The following is a 23,027-nucleotide window of genomic DNA, read 5'->3' as shown; positions in this document are numbered from 1 at the left end:
GTTCTCCTGTAATGTTATAATTATTATATATTATTATTATACAGGATGTATATAGCACCAACAGTTTGCCCAGCGCTTTACAATATAAGGAAGACATTACAATCACAATACAATTCAAGACAAGATGGTGAGGAGGGCCCTGCCCCTGAGGGCTTACAATCTTAAAGAGGAGGGAGCTGTGTCGGGGATGATTTGTTTGAGAATGTGATGGTTGAGTGGTCAGGTTGATGTGGGATCGGCTTCCCTGAAGAGATGAGTCCTTTGGGAACGCCTAAATCAGTCAATGTGGGAGATAGATGGACAGGTTGGGGTAAAGAGTTCCAGAGGATGGGAGAGACTCTAGTGAAGTCCTGGAGGCGAGCATGTGAGAAGAAAACAAGGGAGCTGGAAAGCAGGAGGTCTTGGGATGAGCGGAGGGGACGGTTAGGGTGATATTTTGAGACAAGGTCTGAGATCCGGGGGTGGAGTTGTGAATGGCTTTATAAGTGATTGTTAATATTTAGAATTTTATCCTCTGGGTGAAATCATTTAGTAGATTAGTGACACGCAAGGACACAGAGGGGGAGAGTTGTGTAGTGGAAACATAGATTTGAGTGTCATCGGCATAGAGATGGTATTGGAAGCCATGTGAGGTTATTAATTGACCAAGGGAGGAGGTTTAGATGGAGAAGAGGAGGGGTCCAACGACACCGCCTTGGGGGACCCATACAGAAAGAGGAAGAGGAGGGGAGGAGTTAGAATTGTAGGTGACACTAAAGGAGGAGCTTAGATAGGTAGGAGGAGAACCATGAGAGAGCCGAGTCTTGTAGGCCAGTTTGGAGTTTTTTGAGGAGCAGCGGGTGGTCAACAATGTCAGAAGCAGCAGAAAGGTCTAATAGCAAGAGTAAGCTGTAGTGGGGGGTCAGAGTAAGGAGTAGTGGGGGGTCAGAGTAAGGAGTAGTGGCCGTTGTTTTTTGCAGTTAGCAGGTCATTGGTGAGTTTTAGGAGGGTGGTTTCAGTGGAGTGTAGGGGGGCAAAAGCCAGACTGAAACGGGTCCAAAAGGTTGTTATTAGTGAGGTGGCGGTTCAGGCAGTTGTAGATAAGGCGTTCTAGTAGTATAGAGGTGAATGGGAGTAAGGAGATAGGTCTGAAATTATTGAGGTTGGTAGTTGGTAATGTTATAATGTCTAATCCCGAGTCTATTACCCTCCCAATCTTACTATTGTCTGCAGACACAGGAACACAGCTATTTACACCTTCCCTGATATAATTAATAAACAGGTTAAACAATATGGGGCCTAGCGCAGAACCCTGGGGCACGCCCAGGGACGGATTTATTCGCCCTGCCGCCCCAAGGCCAGGTTCCGCATTACACCTCCAATACAGGAGTTCTAGCACAGCACTGTACTGGAACTCCTGTGACAGGTGAGAGGGGAAGAGCACGGCACGGCACAGCACAGCACAGCTCTCCCCTCTCACTGTGTACACGAAGCGGCAGGGTTACTTTTAACCCTGCCGCTCTGATCACTGCAGTGAGAAGAGGCTCGGCGGCGGAGGACGGTACCAGAGGAGAGAGGTAAGTGCAGGGGGGAGGGGAGGAGGCTGCAAACTGTTTACATGTGATCTCGGCGACATCGCCAAGTTCACATGTAAACGAACAATCGGCTTCCCCCCTCTACATTTAGCTCGGCTTGTACAAAGCAGGACTGAATGTAGACAGGGCAACTTACCGCCTGGCGCCCGGAACTTCCCCACAAGGACACCGCTGCCTAGGGTTGCCACCTGTCCGAGATTCACCTGGACAGTTCGGGTTTTGAATGCTGTGTCCGGGTTTCATGGTAGCAGAAACCCAGACACAAGATGTCAGGCAGACAGAGCAACCAAAAATAAGATAGGGACTACTGCCCCCCCACTTGAAATAGTCTCAACTGTGATATTTACATATGAATGGGCGGAGCTATTTATATATGAATAAGCCACCACTCATTCTCCCCCAAAAAATGTCTGCGCGTCGCTAGAGTGTTCGGGTTTCGCTTGAAGAAAAGGTGGCAACCCTACCGCTGCCGCCCCTCTGCGCCGGGCCTCGATGGCCATGTGGGGAATCCTGGCTGGGGCACGCCACTCTCCACCTTAGACCAATCTGAAAAAGAGCCATTTATCAATACTCTCCGGGCCCGTTCCTGTAGCCATTTCTCTGGTGCTGGGGAAGGAACTGGTTTCGGGTCCTTAGAAGACATGTGACAAGCATTGGTGAGTATTTGCAAAATAAGGCCTGCATTTAAGAAATGGTAAAAGTGTAACCACACGGACTGTTCCATGACAGATCTCCAATCTTCATTTCTATAATATGGTGTATATAATATACTGCAATACATGGACTCATTTGCAACACTCAAGAAGAATTTTGACACGTGACTTTCCACTGCAACACCTGTTTTCTCATATCTTTTCCTCTAGGCCAAGTTGGTAGAATTAACTCAAGGTATCCCGATAAGGCTAAAATTGTCCTTATCACAGGCCTAGAGCTCTCCCCTGATTGGTTGATTCAGAGTATATAAGCTGGGCCGGTCTCACTAACATTCACATTACCAAGAAGAACAGAATGGCAATGATCTGGATCCTATCCTGCCTGGCCCTGCTCAGTGGAGCCTATGGTGAGTACACGTAGTGTAGGATCCTCAACTGGTAGGTCGCAACCCAAAAGTGGGTCCCAATCCCGTGTTCAGTGGGTTGCCTCGTGCCTTCCACTGCACTAGGTGAGAGGTGCCTCAGCCTCCCCCTAGCTCAGCACTGTCTGTTTCCATGCCAAGCAGCCATTCAATGTATGCTGCCCGACAGTGTCAGCTTGAGGTGGGATGCAGTGGTGTATTTTGGTTTTGTGCTGCCCTAGGCAAGACTAAACCCGAGCAACCCCCCATCCCTAATCTAAACTAGTCCCACCCCCTTCCTGTTTAAGACATTTTGCATAACCTGTCAGTCGCGGGATTCAGCGCAAACGGTGTATCTAGATTCTGACAGGTTGCGCTATCAACGTAGCGTGACGCTCTAGTTCTTCCTTTTCTCTTACCTAACTGGTTTGGGGGCAGCATTTTTTGGCGCCCCCCTAAAAAGTGCCGCCCTAGGCAAATGCCTAGTTTGCCTTGCAGTAGATACACCCCTGGATAGGAACACACATTGCCAGCACAACATGGATTCATAATAGATTCTAAGCTAACATTTGGACTATTGATGATGGATCCATGGTGTTCTGGCAACATAGGTTCTTATCTATAGAGAGCCATTTGGTTGATCTGTTTCACATTCAATAGCTACTCCTATGGATTTAACTAGGGGATCATTTACAGTACTAAATGGACTAATAATCACCAAAAAAAGTGTTTTTCCCTCTTTTCTGTGAACCTTACAAGTAGTCCTTTAGCTGCACAGGGACCACCCGTTCCAGCCTCTGTAGCAATACAAGAATATGAAGTTAAAGTCCCACCCCTTCCTGTTTAAGACATTTTGCATAACCTGTCAGTCGCGGGATACAGCACGCACGCTGTATCTAGATTCTGACAGGATGCGCTATCAAAGCAGCGGGACGCTCTAGTTCTGCCTTTGCAACAGCCACCTTCTCCATTCCTGGCTTGATGGGCTCCCTAGTTCTGCAGCTACAATAACCGTTCTCTCCTGCCCGGCCATGCTGCGCTGGTCTCTAGTTCTGCAACTGCAACACCGATCTTCTGCCTTCATATGCTGGGCCCTCTAATTCTGCAGTTACCAATCTTCTGCCTCGGCCGCTGGGCTCTGTAGCTTGCCCCGCTCTAGAGACATCACCCTGCACGGAGCTTATAGGCTGCACTTCCCCGGACTCACCACCACGGAGGTGCCGATGAGCACGATGACATCTGGATCTCAGCCCCGGGGTCCTGCGGAAGCTCCTCCGCTGCCTGAAGTCAGAGATTTGGGTGCTGGTTTCCCAGGGAGGGTCAGCGCCTGAACTGCCAGTGCATCCGGACAAAAGTCACACACACCAATACATAGCACAGCGTGTTGACCAGGTAGAGGAAGGAGCTGCAGCGGGCATAGATGTAGGAGTAGGTGGCATCGGTGGACATGTTGGTCCCCAAGTCAAAGAAGCACCAGGTCCAGGGGTACTGGCAGTCATTTATAATATTTTTTTTTCTCTTATCTAACTAGTTTGGGGGCGGCATTGCAGTAGATAAACCCCTGGTGGGATTGGCTGGGGATATGGCCAGCTAGAAAGCTCCATCCATTTGTGCTCCCTCGTGTGCCCTGTAGAGGTGCCTGGACCGGAGTGACACCACATTCTTGCTCCCAGCACCTCTACAGGGCATGCAAGGGAGCTGTACAAGCAATGTACATATGGATGATACTCCATCACAGCACAGCAGCCCACACTGGACTCCAGTTCACCTAATGTAGGGAGATTGGGTGGATCTTAACAAAAGGGAAATAAAAACATGAATTTTTGTAGTGTTTATGTGTGTGTGAGAATGTCTGTGGTTGTCATGTACAATACAATTGCATCTACTGCATGTTCTGGTGCGGGAGGTGCGTCGTGTTGCTATGCAAATGAATGGGACCCCAAATGCACCTCCCGCCACAGTTTGATCATCAGCACCGAAATATATTATACCGCAATGCTCTGTGTTCCAGTGCGGTGCGACTTGGGTCGTGACGTAATGACCAAGGACAAGTGTGAGTCCTGAGGTGACACAGGTTTAGATTGTATGTGAATGAATGTACGTAGACAAGATGCCGTCATAACATGTATATTATATTTTATTATATTATAGTGGAAAATATAAAATGTAATGTATTATAATGTTGTTTTCCTCAGGCTGCGGTGTTCCCGCCATCAGGCCCGTTGTCACCGGCTATGCCAGGGTTGTGAACGGTGAGACCGCCGTCTCTGGATCTTGGCCCTGGCAGGTGTCTCTGCAGGTACAACCACAATGTCTTCTTCCTTGTTTCTCTTTTCAAAAAGCTTATATTACAGAAACTAAGGAGAGTCACATAATGTTATTATTGCAGCATGCATTTCACAGTCATGTGACTTTCAGGTGTTTGCTGTTTGCCATCCAGCACTCGTCTGAAGGAAGCTTTGGCCTTCCATTGTGAGACTGTACTTTTAAGACCTTGATGAAGTGTACGTAAAGGCAATAGACTGAGTAGGGAAGGGTTAGGCCCTTTGTCAGGTTTATGGAGGTATGTGTTCCTGTCGGGGGAGGATTTACCCCAGTATGTGTCCTTTCGACCAGGGGCGTACCTAGAAATCACAGGGCCCCATAGCAAAATTTTGTATGGTTATTGCAAGTTATGCCACTTGCAGAGCCCACCTGTGAGTGACCCTGCAGAGCCCAACATAGACTCTCTATAGTGGGCTCTGCAGGGTCTCAGATGGGCTGCACACCTTACCTGTCAGCGCTGTCCGGCTCCCTGGTCGCCGGGCCCCGCCTCTTCTTCCGTCCCCGGGCCCCGCCTCCTTCTATCGGCGGGCCGGTCTCCTCTTACATCACTGGCCCCCACCTGCTCTTAGGTCGCTGGCCAGTGATGTAAGGCGGGGTTGCTCTTAGGCGGACCCCGCCTCCTCCTTCACTGCGGCGGTCCCGTCTGGGTCACTATGTCGGTTGTTACGCCACTGCTTTTGACCATTGTCACTGAGACAGAAGATGAGGGGAAATCTAGACATTTGGAGTTGCCACCAAAGCAAGAAGTGAGGGGAAAAGCCTCCAAAGGGAACACATGTTCCTGTGACAACTGTCTAAGACAAGATTTATCTTCTCTTTGGAGAGGTTTCCTCACATTTCTTGTTGCATCTCCGGGACAGGGAGAGAAGGAAAACCTCATCAGTGGGACACAGGGAGAAAAAAATAACCCTTCTCTTCTCTATCTAAAATACAAAAGTTTTGGCTTTGCTTCAGCAGTCTACTTTATAATACATACAGGTGAAACTTGAATAATTAGAATATTGTGCAAAAGTAATGGCAGTAAGTGCTGCAAAAGGGGCCCAAACCAAGTACTGAGTACATATGCATGCTTGTACTTCTCAGAGGTCCGATATTGTTCTATGTACAGTCCATGTTTTATTGATTGCATCTAATAATCTACTTTTCTGAGATTGTGAATTTGGGGTTCTTGGGGGTTTTCATGAGCTGTAAGCCATAATCATCACAATGATGACAAATCACGGCTTGAATTATCTTGCTTTGCATGTAATGAGTCTCTCTCATATATTAGTTTCACCTTTTAAGTTCCATTAGTGAAATAAATGAACTTTGCACGATATTCTAATTATTCGAGTTTCACCTGTATGTTGATGGTCACACGGCAAACGCCCTTTCTTCAATCATTAGCAAGGTCCTGCTACCCTATGCATTGACTGCAGTGAATGTTGGGATTCGCTCAGTGCTGTGAAAGGTGTCCCGGTGGATGCGCATCACCGCATCTTATAAAATGCACCCAAACTTTTACAGATCTGACCTGTGTCATCACCTACAGTGTTTTTCTTTATGTGCCCTGGGCAGGTGCAGTAAATCAAAGCTGCAATGCTTGTGTCTGAGCGAGGCCTTACTTCATAGGGAAGGTAACATTCTCAGTAGATAAAGCAATGACCTGATGACTCTTCTTCCACAGTACACCTCTGGATTCCACTTCTGTGGTGGCTCCCTGATCAACAGTCTCTGGGTTGTCACCGCTGCCCACTGTGGAGTCACGTGAGTGCTATATACTGCATGATAATATTCTACTATTAAGACTGAGTGTACAGTTGTGTTGTGTCTAGTACATTGTCTCTCTCTAGAACTAGGAATCTCTAACAAGTCATGTTGTTGTTTTCTTGAGTAATACAAAAAGTAACCCAAAATTGCAGATGATTTCACCTGGAAGTGTGTGGAGAAAATTGGAAACCATGACCTGCTGTTTTATATCCCAGACACAACCTACACATAGGAGCTGTTTATCCAATTTCCCATCCAGAGCCTCCGGGTTATAGACCAGATACATTCTAAACATAGGGCCATTTATCCAACTGTCCATCCAGAGCCGCCATTTATAGACCGGATACATCCTAAATATAGAGCCATTTATCCAACTGTCCATCCAGAGCCGCCATTTATAGACCGGATACATCCCAAATATAGAGCCATTTATCCAACTGTCCATCCAGAGCCGCCATTTATAGATCACATACATCCTAGATTTTGAGCCAACTATCCCTACACATGTCCATCCAGAGCTGCCGGTTTATTGACCAGATACAACCTGCATACAGCTATTAGCTCTTACCAGTCCAGTATATGGAAACCATGGCTTCCATGGAGTTGAGCTTTCTGAATAATGACAGAGGATAACCTGAGAGGTAATACTGGTGAAATTACAAAGACTAGCACCCTTCAGTGCAAGTCCAGCAATGTCAGAGGTGGACATATATATGTTATTATTATTATTATTATTATTATTATTATAAAGGATTTATAGAGCGCCAACTGTTTGCACAGCGCTTTACAATATAAGGAAGAATTTATAATTACAATATAATTCAATTAAAGACAAGATGGTAAGGAGGGCCCTGCCCTTGAGGGATTACAGTCTAAAATGGAGGGGCCAGTGACACATTAGGAGGTAGCTGTGTGGGGATGAATTGTCTAAGAATGTGATGGTTCAGTGGTTAGGTTGAGGTGGGATCGGCTTCCCTGAAGAGATGAATCTTTAGGGAACGCCTAAAGGCACTCAAGGTGGGAGATAGACGGACAGGTTGGTGTAAAGAGTTCCATAGGATGGGAGAGACTCTAGAGAAGCCCTGGGGGCGAGTATGGGAGGAGATGACGAATAAGCTGGAAAGCGGAGGGGGCGGTTGTGGTGACACTAAAGGAGCGCTTAGCTAGGTAGGAGGAGAACCATGAGAGAGCAGAGGAGTCTTGTAGGCCAAGCGAGTGGAGCAGTGGGTGGTCAACAGTGTCAACAGCAGCAGAATGTTCTAATTGCAAGAGTAAGGAATACGGACCGCTACCTGAGGTGTGCCTTGGTCGCGCTGGTCCTTATGCCTAACAGGGGGCATACTCAAGAAGTGTTTGTAAAAAGGGGTTTTGGGTGGGTGGGATGCCAGAAAATGATCCCAATGCTGGGAAGAAGCAGAACTGCAGCTGTATTTACACCCCACAATGGCCAGCCTTCTTACATACATGTATTCTAGTAAATTAATCTGCAGTCAATGTATACATCAGAAAATGTTCTTGTAAGTTTACAGATTGAGAATTATATCTGATTTCTATAATATCAAAGCCACCTCATGTCATCTAAGGATCATTTTTCTCTTCCAACCAGAACTTCCCACCGTGTTATTCTGGGTGAACATGACCGCTCCTCCAACGCTGAGCCCATCCAGACCTTGTCTGTCGGCAGAGTAAGTTGTTTTTTTAATATAAAGATAAAGAGCCATAAACAATAATTGCTCTTTTTCTGATTCTTTCCCATAAAACTAGACAGTTACTCATCTACTATTATGGATCAAATAGAAAATCAGATACATCTACAGGGTCTCTGTGTGAAGAGTGTATGGGTTCACCTGGTTGGGTTTATAAACATCTCTATGAAGTTGATTCTATTATAACTTTTCCAGGTCTTCAGACACCCCCAGTACAACTCCGTATCCATCATCAATGACATCACCCTGATCAAGCTGGCCAGTCCCGCTACCTTCAACAACCGTGTGTCCCCAGTTTGCCTTGCTGCCGGCTCTGATGTCTTCAATGGAGGAGAAAGATGCGTCACCACCGGATGGGGATACACCAACGCCGCAAGTAAGGAAATGCTAATGGTTGTTGAACACAAGCAATCTACTCTGTGGCCAGAAGTTGGAAGGCGTAACCAATAAATATCCAACAAATATTTTTGTATAGTTTTGTGCAGTTGGAATACAAATGCGCAGAATCAGAAATTGCACGAGGATGAAATATAAGAAGGAATGTAAAACCAACATGTAAAAGTCTAAGCACTACACTCCTAGTTCCTTTTATGTATAGATGCTCTGTAAATGCCTAGTGATCCTGACAAACTCCTACTGATTTAAGGGCGTCCTCTTGGGTTTTGACCATGTCAAGCGGGGCACATCATGCCTGTATTCCAACATCAGACTTTGAGGTCACAATGAATAAATAAGGCCAGGGCATCGTAGATGTTAGATGGGAATCTGTTGGGGCTAGGGTTGCCACCTGTCCAGGATTCACCTGGACAGTCCCGGTTTTGAATGCGGTTTCCAGGTTTCATGGCAGCAGAAACCCGGACATAAGATGTCAGGCAGACAGGGGCAACCAAAATTAAGATAGGGGCTACTGGCCCCCCACTGAAAATAGTCTCAACTGTGATATTTACATATGAATGGGTGGCGCTATTTACAAATGAATAAGCCACGACTCATTCTCCCCCCAAAAAATGTCAGCGCGTCGCTAGAGTGTTTCGGGTTTTCCTTGAAGAAAAGGTGGCAACCCTAGTTGGGGCCCAAAATCATATCATATTATCATATGTTTTCATTCTCCCTTTTCTTTCTTTCAGCACAAACCAGCCCAGCTAGGCTTCAGCAGGCATCTCTTCCTCTCCTGACCGTCAGCGACTGCCAGAGATACTGGGGAAGCAATATCCAGCCCACCATGATCTGCGCCGGTGCCTCCGGTGTCTCCTCCTGCATGGTATGACATGCTTTGAACTTTTATTAGTCACAATTACTCAGTTGGGAAACCGGCATCCATATCTAGTTTCACCTTAGGATCTGACACAGGGCAATGTGCTAGAACGATGAGGGGGGTAGAGCGTAGCTTAAGCAGACCTCTGTTGATGTATATCCAGCACTTTTTCTTTTAGTTTTGGATAGTGTAGGGAAGGGTTGAAACCCATATCAGTTTATGTTTTGGTGTCTTTAACACGCTGGGGAGATTTCCCTTCACTTCCTCTCTTGGAGATTAAATCTCCCAAAATTGATGTTAGTCACTGGAACATTTGGAAGATGTCCCCTCACCTAGACTTTAGCTTTTCAATTAGCTGATCCCAGGACATTCTCTGAGGAACGTCTGAAGTCTGCGAAGGGAGGGTCACTGCTTTCCTCTTCCATTGCAAAGTCCATGTGCCTAGGTGGTTGATGTATAATGGGTTCCACTCACCAGTAGGTTTAATCATTAATTCTGTGTCAGAGTAAACTGTGGAAATGTAGGGCGCCACAACGCTCACCACTCAAATCAAATGTTCATTCTGCTGAATTCTTTTATGACGACTGTTTTCTTTTCTCCTCAGGGTGACTCTGGTGGACCCCTTGTGTGCCAGAGGAACGGAGCCTGGACCCTGGCCGGTATTGTGTCCTGGGGCAGCTCTACTTGCTCTACCTCTAACCCTGGTGTCTACGCCCGTGTCACTGTTCTCAGGGCCTGGGTGGACCAGACTGTTGCAGCTAACTAAATACAGATCGATCTATTTCTGATACTCAATAAAATAAAGTTATTGTAACTATTATTTTGTTGTGGATTTGTTGGTTTAAATATATTGTTTGTTCACAAAGAAGATACAAAAATCAGGAACAGTGACAGTTGATGAGATGAAATTTAAAATGAATACACAATGAAAAATCTGCAAACAGAGGTTACATTTAGTTAAAATGGCTAAGCAATCTGTAGATTCAGAATCGTATGCAGATCTCAATGTTTCCTTTAAAGTTGAGCTTAGCCCTGCCCCTCCTGCCTCTTCTTCTTCTTTATTGGCCCTCTACTATAATGGGTGCTCATTCTGACCAATAGGAATGTGGCAGAGAGATTATATCAGAAGCTCAAAGTTTAATGTGCAAACTCTTCTGACACACGGATGCCAAGAAAAACAATGATAATTCTGAGATAACTGGGCTAATTAGCTAAAGGAGTTGAGCATATTCACACAATACAATGAGATGAGACAGTTGTTATGCTGAAATAAAAATTAAATTGCCATATTTCAGAGACAAACGGCTGGAGAGTATATAAGCAGCTTGATAGGGCTGCAGTGTAAGAGGGAGAGACAAGGCAGTATTTTAGCACTATAGATAGGTTACATCTGCAACACTTGGGACATCAGTCAGTGATTTTGAGCAGTAAAGACACCAGGCAGCCAATAATAAAAATATAGACTTTAGAATGTATTATTTCACTGATAATTTGAGCAAAATATTTTACTGACTCCATTCACAGTATGTAAGTAGTTTTAGTAGGACAAGGTTTAATGGGGAGAGATCAGATGTATAGGTTGTTAGGGATGGCAATGGCTAAAATAAATGTTGGAAACAAAAAGTTGAACAGTCATGGCCTTGGGACCCTGGAACACCCCACAAGAGATAAGGGGCACATGCCCTTGTTGTCTGGCACTAGCAACACTCATGCAGAAATAGGAACTTAGCATAAGGATAATGGGAACTCTTCATAATGGACACAGCAGGTCTACAGACCCAGGAACTCAGCATACGAATGGTGGGAGCCCCTCATAATGGGCACAGAAGGTGTACAGACCCGGGAACTCAGCACAGGGTTGGTGGGAACCCCTCATAATTAATACAGCAGGTCTGCAGACCTGGGAACTAAGCACAGGGTTGGTGGGAACCCCTCATAATTAATACAGCAAGTCTGCAGACCTGGGAACTAAGCACAGCGATGGTGGGAGCCCCTATATATGAACACATAAGGTGTATAGACCTTGGACATCAGCACAGTGATGGGGAAAACTCCTCATAAGGAAACCCAGCAGGTGTGCAGACCTGGGAAATCAGTGCAGGGTTGGTGGGGACCCCTCATAATGGTTACATAATATTTGGGGTTGAATAAAAAACACAGGTCCATCAAGTTCAACCTCATGTGTAAATTAGTATGTAGTACGTGCGTATGTGTGTCACTCTGTGGTCCTAGGTTTTAAAAGTACCTGTACCCCTGTATGTTACGGTCTCTGAGGAAGGTGTCTAATTGTTTTTTGAATGATTCAATACTCTCTGAGTTCCAAAATGTAACTGGTCTGACTGAGAAGAAGCCTCTACGCCCTTTGTTGTCCTCCTGTAATGTTATCATTATTATTATACAGGATTTATAGAGCGCCAACAGTTTGCGCAGCGCTGTACAATATAAGGAAGACATTGCAATCACAATACAATTCAAGACAAGATGGTAAGGAGGGCCCTGCCTCTGAGGGCTTACAATCTAAAATGGAGGGGCCAATGATACATGAGGAGGGAGCTGTGTGGGGGATGAATTGTTTGAGAACGTCATGGTTCAGTGGTCAGGTTGAGGTGGGATAGGCTTCTCTGAAGAGATGAGTCTTTAGGGAACGCCTGAAGGCAGTCAAGGTGAGAGACAGACGGACAGGTTGGAGTAAAGAGTTCCAGAGGATGGGAGAGACTCTACAGAAGTCCTGGAGGCGAGCATGGGAGGAGTTGACAAGGGAGCTGGAAAGCAGGAGGTCTTGGGATAAGCGGAGGGGACAGTTAGGGTGATATTTTGAGACAAGGTCTGAGATATATCCGGAGGAGGAGTTGTGAATGGCTTTATAATTTTATCCTTTGGGAGAGTGGAAGCCAGTGCAGGGATTGGCAGAGGGGGGTGGAAGCCAGTGGAGGGATTTGCAGAGGGGGGGTGGGGGATTGAAGCCAGTGCAGGGATTGGCAGAGGGGGTTTGCAGACTCTGAGCGGTTGGTTAGGTGAATGAGTCTAGCAGCAGCATTCATGATAGACTCAAGGGGGAAGGGGCCTGTGTAGAGGTCGGCCAATGAGGAGGGAGTTGCAATAGACAAGACGAGAGATAACAAGTGAGTGGATGAGTAATTTTGCAGTTTCATTAGTGAGGAAGGGGCGTATTTTGGAGATGCTACGAAGGTGAAGGCGGCTGGATCTGGATAGTGATTGGATGTGGGGAAGAAAGGTGAGGTCCGTGTCCAGGATGACACCTAGCACCTTGGCATGGGGAGAGGGGTGGATAGTTGTGTTAACAATCTCAACCAAAATGTTGGAGGAAGGTGCACGGGGGCGGGAGGAAATATCAAGAGCTCAGTTTTAGAAAGGTTGAGTTGTAAGAAATGTTGCGACATCCAGACGGATATGTCAGTTAGTAGATTAGTGACACACGAGGACACGGAGGGGGTAGTTGTGGAGTAGAAAGATAGATTTGAGTGTCATCGGAATAGAGATGGTATTGGAAGCCATCTGAGCTTATTAACTGACCAAGGAAGCAGGTTTAGATAGAGAAGGGGTCCAAGGAAAAAGGAAGAGGAGGGGAGGAGTTAGATTTGTAGGTGGCACTAAAGGAGCGCATAGATAGGTAGGAGGAGAACCATGAGAGAGCGGAGTCTTGTAGGCCAAGCGAGTGGAGTTTTTTGAGCAGCAGCGGGTGGTCAACAGTGTCAGAAGCAGCAGAAAGGTCTAATAGCAAGAGTAAGGAATAGTGGCCGTTGTTTTTTGCAGTTAGCAAGTCATTGGTGACTTTTAGGAGGGCGGTCTCAGAGGAGTGTAGGGGGGCGAAAGCCAGACTGAAACGGGTCCAAAAGGTTGTTATTAGCGAGGTTGCGACTCAGGCGGTTGTAGATAAGGCGTTCTAGAAGTTTAGAGGTGAATGGGAGTAAGGAGTTGGTTCTGAAATTATTGAGGTTGGAAGTTGGTAATGTTATAATGTCTAATCCCGAGTCTATTACCCTCCCAATCTTAGTATTGTCTGCATGTAGGTAGGTGCAGTACGGCCAATGGCCACTAGATGCCCCCCATGGGGCCCTGGAGATAGATGTAGCTTTGGTCTGGGGAGGCTCTGTGTCTCATGAGAGCTGATTTATAGGGGGTGCCAGAGAGGGGAAGGAAGGGAGAGAGTGCAGGAGAGCAGAAGTCTAGGACTGTATGCAGAGTCACTGGAGAGAGACTGATTCTAAAACATAGGCTGGTCCATGGGAAGGACAGGACCAGGTCTAGGACTATGTCGAGCTATAGAGATTCCCCAGTTTCCCCTGGAGGTGGAAACCCACCGAGCTAGGACTGACGAGGATGAGATTACGGAGAATAGTGAGAAGCTGGAAGACTGACGATATTTGCCAGTGGACCTTTGGCCGAAGTAAGTCGTGGACTCTGGGCTGCACCTGGGCTGTTCTTCTCTCTCTCTAATCTGTATCACTATGCAACTATCAAGAAATGTGCCGTCATCCCACTCGGGGGTGGCTGAAACGTATGCTTATTGTCATGTACATTCTTTCAAGTAAAACCAAGAAAAGACTACCTGTGTGGACTGGTTCTTCTCCCTCCAACCTCTGAGAAGGTTCTACAGGAGTGTGATGTTGGACTGTCTCGTGGCTATAACCATCCGGAGGAGGGGAGGTGTGCAAAGGGGCTATGCCTGACATAGGGTTCCGTTCATGGTGGCCTTTCTCCTTACGTGGGAGGAAGCGCCGAATACCGCAGAGGCGGTGGAAGCCATGAGGCCCTGTGTGCAGAGTACTACACGTGTGGGAGTGTTTGCCGAAGCCCCTGACCAGGGGGTGCCTGGTGTCGTGTTGCATGCACGGGGTTACACAGAGCCAACCCAAAAGGAACACGCAACACCCCGAGAGTGAACCCCGCCTACATGCAGACACAGGAACACAGCTATTAACACCTTTCCTGATATAATTAATAAACAGGTTAAACAATATGGGGCCAAGCGCAGAACCCTGGGGCACGCCACTCTCCACCTTAGACCAATCTGAAAAAGAGCCATTTATCAATACTCTTCGGGCCCGTTCCTATAGCCGTTTCTATGGTGCTGGGGAAGGAACTGGTTTTGGGTCCTTAGAAGACATGTGACAAGCATTGGTCAGTATTTGCAAAATAAGGCCTGCATTTAAGAAATGGTAAAAGTGTAACCACACGGACTGTTCCATGACAGATCTCCAATCTTCATTTCTATAATATGGTGTATATAATGTACTGCAATACATGGACTCATTTGCAACACTCAATAAGAATTTTGACACGTGACTTTCCACTGCAACACCTGTTTTCTCATATCTTTTCCTCTAGGCCAAGTTGGTAGAATTAACTCAAGGTATCCCGATAAGGCTAAAATTGTCCTTATCACAGGCCTAGAGCTCTCCCCTGATTGGTTGATTCAGAGTATATAAGCTGGGCCGGTCTCACTAACATTCACATTACCAAGAAGAACAGAATGGCAATGATCTGGATCCTATCCTGCCTGGCCCTGCTCAGTGGAGCCTATGGTGAGTACACGTAGTGTATGATTCTCAACTGGTAAGCCACAACCCAAAAGTGGGTCCCAACCCCGTGTTCAGTAGGTTGCCTCGTGCCTTCCACTGCACTAGGTGAGAGGTGCCTCAGCCTCCCCCTAGCTCAGCACTGTCTGTTTCCATGCCAAGCAGCCATTCAATGTATGCTGCCCGACTGTGTCAGCTTGAGGTGGGATGGGCTGGGGATATGGCCTCTAGAGAGCTCCATCCATTTGTGCTCCCTCGTGTGCCCTGTAGAGGTGCCTGGACTGGAGTGACACCACATTCTTGCTCCTAGCACCTCTACAGGGCATGCAAGGGAGCTGTACAATAACCATTCTCTCCTGCCCGGCCATGCTGCGCTGGTCTCTAGTTCTGCAACTGCAACACCGATCTTCTGCCGTCATATGCTGGGCTCTCTAATTCTGCAGTTACCAATCTTCTGCCTCGGCCGCTGGGCTCTGTAGCTTGCCCCGCTCTAGAGACATCACCCTGCACGGAGCTTATAGGCTTCACTTCCCCGGACTCACCACCACAGATGAGCATGATGACATCTGGATCTCAGCCCCAGGGGGCTTGCGGAAGCTCCTCCGCTGCCTGAAGTCAGAGATTTGGGTGCTGGTTTCCCAGGGAGGTCCGGCGCACGAACTGCCAGTACATCCGGACAAAAGTCACACACACCAATTCATAGCACAGCCTGTTGACCAGGTAGAGAAAGGAGCTGCAGCCGGCATAGATGTAGGAGTAGGTGGCATCGGTGGACATGTTGGTCCCCAAGTCAAAGAAGCACCAGGTCCAGGGGTACTGGCAGTCATTTATAATATATATTTTTTTCTCTTATCTAACTAGTTTGGGGGCGGCATTTTTTGGCGCCCCCCTGCAAAGTGCCGCCCTAGGCAAATGCCTAGTTTGCCTTGCAGTAGATACACCCCTGGTGAGATGGGCTGGGGATATGGCCTCTAGAGAGCTCCATCCATTTGTGCTCCCTCGTGACATGTTGGTCCCCAAGTCAAAGAAGCACCAGGTCCAGGGGTAATGGCAGTCATTTATAATATTTTTTTTTCTCTTATCTAACTAGTTTGGGGGCGGCATTGCAGTAGATAAACCCCTGGTGGGATTGGCTGGGGATATGGCCAGCTAGAAAGCTCCATCCATTTGTGCTCCCTCGTGTGCCCTGTAGAGGTGCCTGGACCGGAGTGACACCACATTCTTGCTCCCAGCACCTCTACAGGGCATGCAAGGGAGCTGTACAAGCAATGTACATATGGATGATACTCCATCACAGCACAGCAGCCCACACTGGACTCCAGTTCACCTAATGTAGGGAGATTGGGTGGATCTTAACAAAAGGGAAATAAAAACATGAATTTTTGTAGTGTTTATGTGTGTGTGAGAATGTCTGTGGTTGTCATGTACAATACAATTGTATCTACCGCACGTTGCTATGCAATTGAATGGAACCCCAAATGCACCTCCCGCCACAGTTTGATCATCAGCACTGAAATGCGTGGTACCACAATGCTCTGTGTTCCAGTGCGGTGCAACTTGGGTCGTGACGTAATGACCAAGGACAAGTGTGAGTCCTGAGGTTACACAGGTTTAGATTGTATGTGAATGAATGTACGTAGACAAGATGCCGTCATAACATGTATATTATATTTTATTATAGTGGAAAATATAAAATGTAATGTATTATAATTTTGTTTTCCTCAGGCTGCGGTGTTCCCGCCATCAGGCCCGTTGTCACCGGCTATGCCAGGGTTGTGAACGGTGAGACTGCCGTCTCTGGATCTTGGCCCTGGCAGGTGTCTCTGCAGGTACAACCACAATGTCTTCTTCCTTGTTTCTCTTTTACAAAAGGTTATATTACAGAAACTAGGGAGAGTCACATAATGTTGGGGGGGGTTGCCCCTGTATGTGTCCTTTTGACCAATGTCACTGAGACAGAAGATGAGGGGAAATCTAGAAATTTGGAGTTGCCACCAAAGCTAGAAGTGAGGGAAAGATCCTCCAAGGGGAACACACGTGACAGCTCTCTAAGACAAGATTTCTCTTCTCTTTGGAGAGGTTTCCTCACATTTCCTGTTGCATCTCCAGGGAAGGGAGAGAAGGAAAACCTCATCAGTAGGATACAGGGAGAAAAAAATGTGCAGGTGCAGTAAATCAAAGCTGCAATGCTTGTGTCTGAGCGAGGCCTTACTTCATAGGGAAGGTAACATTCTCAGTAGATAAAGCAATGACCTGATGACTCTTCTTCCACAGTACACCTCTGGATTCCACTTCTGTGGTGGCTCCCTGATCAACAGTCTCTGGGTTGTCACCGCTGCCCACTGTGGAGTCACGTGAGTGTTATATACTGCATGATAATATTCTACTATTAAGACTGAGTGTGCAGTTGTGTTGTGTCTAGTGCATTGTCTCTCTCTAGAACTAGGAATCTCTAACAAGTCATGTTATTGCTTTCTAGAGTAATACAAAAATTAACCCAAAATTGCAGATGATTTCACCTGGAAGTGTGTGGAGAAAATTGGAAACCATAATCTGCTGTTTTATAGCCCAGACACAACCTACACATAGAGCCCGTTATCCAATTTCCCATCCAGAGCCTCCGGGTTATAGACCAGACACATCCTAAATATAGAGCCATTTATCCAACTGTCCATCCAGAGCTGCCATTTATAGACCAGACTCATCCTAAATATAGAGCCATTTAGCCAACTGTCCATCCAGAGCTGCCATTTATAGACCTGACTCATCCTAAATATAGAACCATTTATCCAATTGTCCATCCAGAGCCGCCATTTATAGACCATATAGACCCTAAATATAGAGTTATTTATCCGACTGTCCATCCAGAGCCGCCATTTATAGACCAGACTCATCCTAAATATAGAACCATATAATCTATGAAAATATCAAATATATTATTTTATGGTAGGTCCCCAGAAGGGGATCCCACCATAACTCCAAGTCTTCAAATTTAGTAAAATATATATTTATTTAACAAAATAGATTAAAATGCACACATATCAACAGACCAACAGACAGATATTACATATAAGACATATGAGACACGACTCGGCTATGTAAAGAGAAAAAGTAGAAAAAAAATATAGGTAGCATGTTTCGTATAAAACGTATTGAAGCATGCCCCTTGAGTACCTTGGTGTGTGCACCTTGTGTATGATGTTTTTTGTCCTAAATGGAGATATTCTCAAAGAATGAGGAGAGAAAAATGATCCTTCTGGCACAGGGAAGGGTTAACATACACGTGTATGAAAAAAAGAAAAAGAGAAAAAAGTTTCAAAAAGAAGTCCAAAACGTTTGTATCACGTTAGAAGAATCTTAGATAGCACTCACGGTGATGTTTATCCCTTTCTCGGGTTATTGCTTGAACGGCCATCCGGACTGAAGATGGACTTGGTTCCGGAGAAAGATTAACTATTTCTCGGCTTTTTGCAAGAGACCGAGCACCAATTTGATGATTTGTTCACTGGGATTGCACCCTGTCTGGGACATGTTTATTATACAACTCAAGACCAGAGTTCAGTGAAGGCTTTTTTTCACATTCGACGAACCGAGATAAGGATATTAACAAAGGCCCAAATACAGGCTAAATATCTCTATGCTCCTTAAACCGAGATAAAGATATCCCTCCAGCGATATCCTTATCTCGGTTCCTCGAATGTGAAAAAAAGCCTTCACAAAAGCCTTTTGTGAGTTTTAGGAGGGCGGTTTCAGTGGAGTGCACGGGGTGAATATATATATTTGTGGTCAGAGCCCGGACACGACCATGCGTAAAACTCCTACGGACCGCGACCTGAGGTGTGCCTTGGTCGCACTGGTCCTTATGCCTAAAAGGGGGCATGCTCAAGAAGTTTTTGTAAAAAGGGGTTTTGGGTGGGTGGGATGCCAGAAAATTATCCCACGCTTTGAAGAAGAAGAACTGCAGCGGTATTTACAGCCCAGGCTCCTCCCATAAATTCAGGCTAGCCAATGGCCAGCCTTCTTACATACATGTATTCTAGTAAATTAATCTGCAGTCAATGTATACATAAGAACATTTCTTGTAAGTTTACAGATTGAAAATGATATCTGATTTCTATAATATCAAAGCCGCCTCATGCCATCTAAGGATAATTTTTCTCTTCCAACCAGAACTTCCCACCGTGTTATTCTGGGTGAACATGACCGCTCCTCCAGCGCTGAGCCCATCCAGACCTTGTCTGTCGGCAGAGTAAGTTGTTTTTTAATACGAAGATAAAGAACCCTAAACAATAATTGCTCTTTTTCTGATTCTTTCCCATAAAACTAGACAGTTACTCATCTACTATTATGGATCAAATCAGATACATCTACAGGGTCTCTGTGTGAAGAGTGTATGGGTTCACCTGGTTGGGTTTATAAACATCTCTATGAAGTTGATTCTATTATAACTTTTCCAGGTCTTCAGACACCCCCAGTACAACTCCGTATCCATCATCAATGACATCACCCTGATCAAGCTGGCCAGTCCCGCTACCTTCAACAACCGCGTGTCCCCAGTTTGCCTTGCTGCCGGCTCTGATGTCTTCAATGGAGGAGAAAGATGCGTCACCACCGGATGGGGATACACCAACGCCGCAAGTAAGGAAATGCTAATGGTTGTTGAACACAAGCAATCTACTCTGTGGCCAGAAGTTGGAAGGAGTAACCAATAAATATCCAACAAATATTTTTGTATAGTTATGTGCAGTTGGAATACAAATGCGCAGAATCGGAAATTGCACGAGGATGAAATATAAGAAGGAATGTAAAACCAACATGTAAAAGTCTAAGCACTACACTCCTAGTTCCTTTTATGTATAGATGCTCTGTAAATGCCTAGTGATCCTGACATTCTCCTACCGATTTCAAGGGATCCTCTTGGGTTTTGACCATGTCAAGCAGGGCACATCATGCCTGTATTCCAACATCAGACTTTGAGGTCACAATTAATGAATAAGGCCAGGGCATCGTAGAAGTTAGATGTGATTCTGATGGGGCCCAAAATCATATCATATTATCCTAATTTCATATTTTTTTCATTCTCCTTTTTCTCTTTCAGCACAAACCAGCCCAGCTAGGCTCCAGCAGGCATCTCTTCCTCTCCTGACCGTCAGCGACTGCCAGAGATACTGGGGAAGTAATATCCAGCCCACCATGATCTGCGCCGGTGCCTCCGGTGTCTCCTCCTGCATGGTATGACATGCTTTGAACTTTTATTAGTCACAATTACTCAGTTGGGGAACCGGCATCCATATCTAGTTTCACCTTAGGATCTGACTTAGGGCAATGTGCTAGAATGATGACGGGGGGAGCATAGCTTAGGCAGACCTCTGTGGATGTACACAGTATGTCACAGAAGTGAGTACACCCCTCACATTTTTGTAAATATTTGATGATATCATTTCATGTGACGACACAGAAGAAATGACACTTTGCTACAATGTAAAGTAGTGAGTGTACAGCTTGTGTATCAGTGTACATTTGCTGTCCCTTCAAAATAACTCAACACACAGCCATTAATGTCTAAACCACTGGCAACAAAAGTGAGTACACCCCTAAGTGAAAATGTTCAAATTGGGCCCAAAGTGTCAATATTTTGTGTGGCCACCATTATTTTCCAGCACGGCCTTAACCCTCTCGGGCATGGAGTTCACCAGAGCTCCACAGGTTGCCACTGGAGTCCTCTTCCACTCCTCCATGACGACATCACAGAGCTGGTGGATGTTAGAGACCTTGCGCTCCTCCACCTTCCATTTGGGGATGCCCCACAGATGCTCAATAGGGTTTAGGTCTAGAGACATGCTTGGCCAGTCCATCACCTTTACCCTCAGCTTCTTTAGCAAGGCAGTGGTCATCCTGGAGGTGTGTTGGGGTTGTTATTATGTTGAAATACTGCCCTGCGGCCCAGTCTCCGAAGGAGGGGATCATGCTCTGCTTCAGTATGTCACAGTACATGTTGGCATTCATGATTCCCTCAATGAACTGTAGCTCCCCAGTGCCGGCAGCACTCATGCAGCCCCAGACCATGACACTCCCACCACCATGCTTGACAGTAGGTCACTTGTCTTTGTACTCCTCACCTGGTTGCCGCCACACACGCTTGACTTCATCTGAACCAAATATGTTTATCTTGGTGTCATTAGACCACAGGACTCAGTTCCAGTAATCCATGTCGTTAGTCTGCTTGTCTTCAGCAAACTGTTTGCGGGCTTTCTTGTGCATCATCTTTAGAAGAGGCTTCCTTCTGGGACGACAGCCATGCAGACCAATTTGATGCAGTGTGCGGCGTATGGTCTGAGCACTGACAGGCTGACCCCCAACTCTTCAACCTCTGCAGCAATGCTGGCAGCACTCATACGTCTATTTCCCAAAGACAACCTCTGGATATGACGCTTAGCACGTGCACTCAACTTCTTTGGTCGACCATGGCGAGGCTTGTTCTGAGTGGAACCTGTCCTGTTAAACCGCTGTATGGTCTTGGCCACCGTGCTGCAGCTCAGTTTCAGGGTCTTGGCAATCTTCTTATAGCCTCGGCCATCTTTATGTTTCAGATCCTCAGAGAGTTCTTTGCTATGAGGTGCCATGTTGAACTTCCAGTGACCAGTATGAGAGAGTGAGAGCGATAAAACCAAATTTAACACACCTGCTCCCCATTCACACCTGAGACCTTGTAACACTAACAAGTCACATGACACCGGGGAGCGAAAATGGCTAATTGGGCCCAATTTGGACATTTTCACTTAGGGGTGTACTCACTTTGGTTGCCAGCGGTTTAGACATTAATGGCTGTGTGTTGAGTTATTTTGAGGGGCAGCAAATGTACACTCACTACTTTACATTGTAGCAAAGTGTAATTTCCTCTGTGTTGTCATGAAATTATATCATCCAATGAGGGGGGGGGGGCTCACTTCTGTGAGATACTGTATGTTCAGCACTTTTTCTTTTAGTTTTGGATAGTGTAGGGAAGGGTTGAAACCCATATCAGTTTATGTTTTGGTGTCTTTACCACGCTGGGGAGATTTCCCTTCACTTCCTCTCTTGGAGATGAAATCCATCGAAAATTGATGTTAGTCACTGGAACATTTGGAAGATGTCCCCTCACCTAGACTTTAGCTTTTCATTTAGCTGATCCCCGGATATTCTCTGAGGAACGTCTGAAGTCTGCGAAGGGAGGGTCACATTGCTTTCCCCTTGCATTAGCAAAGCCCATGTGCCTAGGTGTTGATTGTATAATGGGTTCCACCCACCAGTAGGTTTAATCATTAATTCTGTGTCAGAGTAAGCTGTATAAATGTAGGGCGCCACAACGCTCACCACTCAAATCAAATGTTCATTCTGCTGAATTCTTTTATGACGACTGTTTTCTTTTCTCCTCAGGGTGACTCTGGTGGACCCCTTGTGTGCCAGAGGAACGGAGCCTGGACTCTGGCCGGTATTGTGTCCTGGGGCAGCTCTACTTGCTCTACCTCTAACCCTGGTGTCTACGCCCGTGTCACTGTTCTCAGGGCCTGGGTGGACCAGACTGTTGCAGCTAACTAAATACAGATCGATCTATTTCTGATACTCAATAAAATAACATTATTGTAACTATTATTTTGTTGTGGATTTGTTGGTTTAAATATATTGTTTGTTCACAAAGAAGATACAAAAATCAGGAACAGTGACAGTTTATGAGATGAAATTTAAAATGAGTACACAATGAAAAATCTGCAAACAGTGGTCACATTTAGTTAAAATGGCTAAGCAATCTGTAGATCCAGAATTGTATGCAGATCTTTACTGTTT

The 23,027-nt window shown here is 46.0% G+C and overlaps 2 protein-coding genes across 3 annotated transcripts; both read left to right on the top strand.

Annotated features, from left to right (window-relative positions):
• The first annotated feature begins 2,582 nt into the window (after positions 1-2,582).
• LOC108796301 (chymotrypsinogen A-like) lies at positions 2,583-10,429 on the top strand. Its single transcript, XM_018567761.1, has 7 exons — positions 2,583-2,634; positions 4,824-4,927; positions 6,620-6,699; positions 8,309-8,387; positions 8,604-8,784; positions 9,536-9,669; positions 10,268-10,429. Exons 1-7 carry the CDS (start codon positions 2,583-2,585, stop codon positions 10,427-10,429), a joined length of 792 nt encoding a protein of 263 aa, XP_018423263.1.
• Positions 10,430-15,157: 4,728 nt separating this feature from the next.
• On the top strand, positions 15,158-22,781 carry LOC108796302 (chymotrypsinogen A-like). Of its 2 annotated transcripts, none has more exons than XM_018567762.1 (7): positions 15,158-15,209; positions 16,929-17,032; positions 17,478-17,557; positions 19,374-19,452; positions 19,661-19,841; positions 20,302-20,435; positions 22,620-22,781. In XM_018567762.1, the coding sequence occupies exons 1-7, from the start codon at positions 15,158-15,160 to the stop codon at positions 22,779-22,781; spliced, it is 792 nt and encodes a 263-aa protein (XP_018423264.1). The 2 variants fall into 2 exon arrangements, with proteins under 2 accessions (XP_018423264.1, XP_018423265.1); XM_018567763.1 differs by having other exon boundaries at positions 19,661-19,851; positions 20,312-20,435.
• Positions 22,782-23,027: the final 246 nt, after the last annotated feature.

Source organism: Nanorana parkeri, unplaced genomic scaffold (assembly GCF_000935625.1).
Source record: "Nanorana parkeri isolate BGI_ZX_2015 unplaced genomic scaffold, ASM93562v1 scaffold1088, whole genome shotgun sequence".
NCBI lineage: Eukaryota > Metazoa > Chordata > Amphibia > Anura > Dicroglossidae > Nanorana > Nanorana parkeri.
Note: the sequence above shows the minus strand (reverse complement) of the source record. Positions and strands in the feature narration are given on the sequence as shown.